The sequence below is a fragment of the Pundamilia nyererei genome, unplaced genomic scaffold (genome assembly GCF_000239375.1).
Source record: "Pundamilia nyererei isolate P.nyererei 1_Seehausen unplaced genomic scaffold, PunNye1.0 scaffold00277, whole genome shotgun sequence".
In the NCBI taxonomy this organism is placed as follows: Eukaryota; Metazoa; Chordata; class Actinopteri; order Cichliformes; family Cichlidae; genus Pundamilia; species Pundamilia nyererei.
The window spans coordinates 21074-24793 of record NW_005187678.1 but is presented as its reverse complement, the minus strand read 5'-3'; the positions used below and the strand labels follow the sequence as shown (position 1 = coordinate 24793).

Sequence of the window (3720 nt, the reverse complement as noted above, 5' to 3'; positions counted from 1 at the left end):
TTCACAATGACCAGAATCTGGAACAGAACAAAGACGTCAACATCTGGTGAAGTTTAAGAGCCTTTACTCCAGTGCAAATCAGTTGACTTGTAGCTTATCAGCACAAAAAAGTCACTTTGTTGGGATAAACAAAGTAAAAACTGGAAACATATGCTTTGTTCTGGAGTAGAAATGGAGAATTTACTACTAAGACTTCATTTTACAGCTACATGCTACAGTTTGTACACTCTTTTATATACTCTTTGCACATGTACTCTACAGCATTCCAGAATTCAGACTCACCTGGCTACAGCAGGGTGTCTAGCTCAAACCTTTGAACTTTTCACATCTGCATGAACTGAGCACATCAGCCACAAGACCTGTCTAATTCTGTGAAAAACATATCTCTTTCTTTCCTTTTTCAGAGTCATAATATCAGTAATGACTTTTGAAGGGACAGACTGTCGCCTGGCTGATATTGGTAAACTGGCAGATGCTACGGGAGGAAGAGTGAGATAGACACAAATTAATTCACACAAGCAAACACAAAGAAGAACATATTACTGTAACTTTTGCTCCTTGGCTTGCGCAGGTAAATATTGTCAGCATTGGCACGGTAGCAAGAGAGATTGAATCGGTCTCCGAAGATAACGTCCTAGCTACAGGAGTCAAAGCAACCCTGCTCGCTTCTGATGGAGTGTGAGTGGCAACGTAAAAACACTGCCACATAAACATTTTACATACTCGATTGTATGTTAGTCTAATAACAATAATAATATAGAGTGGTGCAGTGGTATCCAAAATATTAATTTCCTTTGTTTCCTTCTTTTATTTTCACTCTTCTCTCTCTTTCACTTTAGGTATTTTCCATATGAGGATGAAAACAATCACAAACTGGTAAGAGAGATTGGGAATGTCACCAAAGGTCTGGAGATCACCTTCCAGTTTGCTGTAAAACCAGATTTTATGGAATGTAGGTCAACTCTGCTGTATTATTACTGCTTAAAAATCATTTTTAGTGCAGAAAGCATTTAATAGAATCAACCAAAGTCTAATCTATTTTGTTATATATTGGTCTGTATTCACCAGTTTTTCTCCAGAAAGGAATGCTTCCATTCCAAATGCAGCTCAGCTTCAAGACCAGAGACCAACACAGAATCACTCGCATCATCACCGAACAGCGACCAGCAACTACCTGCAGGTAAAAAGCTGGAGCTGGGTGTTAAATACTTTTAGAATCATTAACTTAAATGTGTTCCAGTTAATCATAAAATATATTTATATATTTAATTTCATCTTGTTTATCTGTCTGTCTGAAGTCGGATTTTTGCAGGTAGACTTAACATGGCAGTGCTCGATGTTCACTGCGCACAGCTCTGTGCCAGTTTAACCATGGAGGGTAAAGTGCAGGAGGCACAAAGGCAGCTGAAAGCACAGCAAGACCTGCTGCAACAAGTCAGGTATGAGTCTTGTAGAGGATACATGGAGAAAAAGGTAATAATGAATGCACATATGAGAGATTCAGTAGCCAGCTATTAAGGCACTGATAATGTATGCTGCATGCTATTGTTGTGATGAATCCTGTAAAAAGTCAATTTGGTGAATTTGGACCTAAGTCAGTGAAAGCCAGACCGAAATCTGTTTTTACTACAAGCATTTTTATTATTATGTTTTACACAAAATTTATAAGAAATGTGAAGAAGTGTTTACTTTGTAGAAGTGACAGAAAGTGGCTAAAACAACTCTATATAGATCCCAGATAATATAGCTACTGTTTACTGCAACATTTGGCCACTCAGTGTTTCAGGAATTAAATTTGAGACACCACGTGCATAAAATGGTCATTAAACATTATCATACAGAGAAAAGAAGCTCGAGTTCTCCTAAAAACAAACTAACTTACCTTAGTATTCTTTTATATAGTCCAAACGTAAAGTGTTATACATTATGTTGAGGAATAATTATGCAAATGTTCTCAACTTTATTACTTTTGTGTAGTTACTGCTGCCTGCCTTTGTAGGAAAGATATTTTCCAAGTGTGGCATTTGATCTCTTGTCACTATTTTATTACTACCGGACATTTAAACTTTTATAAATATTCAGATTATTATTTTTTAAATCCCTATAACAATAAGTAGCAAAGCAGATATGTATGCAGATCTTAGTACACATTGAATGGGGGGGATCTAGACCCATCAGTTCACCTGTACTGTGGGGCCACTGAGCCACCACCTGATCATTTTACGTTAACGGTTGAAGTGAGTAGAAGAAAGTGGAATGGTTTTAAGGGGTTAGAGTTCAAGTGTGTGTGTGACTTTACTGTGTTGTAGGCAGTAACAGTGCCTCTTTCTAAACTACAGCAAGTGGAGGCCAATCCAAAAGGAAGAGAGTATGTATGGTAACTGGATGGAAACCATGACGACAATTTGTGAGGACATTACCACGGAATCCCAGGTATTCATACACTTTTTAATGAAGACAATTAGATGAAATTTCACACAGTGAGTTGTATCATTATATAAACCCTTTGTTTATGTAGCATGAACATTTTGGAAGTATTCATTTTTATTTTATTTTTACATGTGTCAGATGTTGTGTTTGTCTGTGACTGAGCAGGCAAAGATTTGGAAAATCGTACTTTTATACAACTGCCAATGAAGCAGCACAAGAATTCATGAAACATTAATCAGATGTTGTGCACTTGTAATCTTTCTTTTTTTATTTATTTTTTGTCTGCACATACATTGCAACAGATCAACAACAAAGTTAATACTAACTTCTAACAGTCGTAAATATGAAAATATAGCCCTCACCCTATAAATTTTAACTTGAGTAAATACTAAACTCAGAGTGAGAATGAGCTTATTGAACTCCATCACAGCCCCTTAATGGTCAGCACCTTTCAAGCAACCACAGTGAATAAAGTTTTTATAGCTACTTTTTGAACCTCTCCATAGACGAAAATTTTGCAATTAGTGCAAGAGTAAGATCCACTGGAACAAGATATTAGATTTTGTTTATTGGTCTGTTTATGAGTTTGTAAAAAATTGTTATTCACAGATTATCAATTTTTTTTACATCTATTACAGCTGACTCTTTCTGATGAAGCAGCTAAGGTGGTGTACCAGATGAAGAGAGCCAGCAGTGTCAGAAACAACAACAACAGCAGCAACACAGTTAATGTCCAAAAGAAGACCACAAAGAAGAAAAAGGCTGTCATGGAGGCTGTGTAAATTAAAAGACAAAACAAAACTGTTTATTAAGCAATTAATTTTACAGCAGTGAGAGAACCATAGTTTCTTTTTATTTAAGAAGCCCAGAGTACAGACAGGCAAATGTATATGACTAAAAATCTTCTGTGTCTGAGATGCTGTTGTACAATAGATTCAATAAGAGCTCCTACCTCTTTGCTTATTCCACGCCTAATTATTGAGCTGGAAATGGATACAATTTTTCCAACATTGATCTACTCTAGAAAAACTGTACGAGGAGTTTTATCACATTTTTAAATGCAAAATCTCATAAACTGAAGAATTTAGAGTGGTTGTAATTGATTTCGTAGAAGCTGTTACGATTATAGTTTTCTTTGTATTGTAATTATATTTCTTAATAGTCTACAACAGAGATGGGCAGTAACGAGTAAAGTAAGGCATTAATACTGCAAAAAAGGTCATTAGATTACTGTTACTTTCCCGTAAGCACGCTGCGTTACTGCGTTACTCTCACATTGCGTTTGTGAGA

At 36.2% G+C, this 3720-nt stretch overlaps 1 protein-coding gene across 1 annotated transcript in view; it reads left to right on the top strand.

The window, feature by feature from the left end:
• The window catches only part of LOC102195456 (circularly permutated Ras protein 1), a 9124-nt gene extending 5422 nt beyond the window's left edge, over positions 1-3702 (top strand). Inside the window, exons 10-16 of the mRNA XM_005750547.2 lie at positions 405-489; positions 572-678; positions 840-952; positions 1069-1180; positions 1299-1439; positions 2340-2433; positions 3069-3702. Of these exons, the coding sequence (XP_005750604.1) occupies positions 405-489; positions 572-678; positions 840-952; positions 1069-1180; positions 1299-1439; positions 2340-2433; positions 3069-3212 (796 nt within the window). The 3' untranslated portion in view covers positions 3213-3702. The remainder of the gene's footprint in view (positions 1-404; positions 490-571; positions 679-839; positions 953-1068; positions 1181-1298; positions 1440-2339; positions 2434-3068) is intronic.
• The last annotated feature ends 18 nt before the right edge of the window (positions 3703-3720 follow it).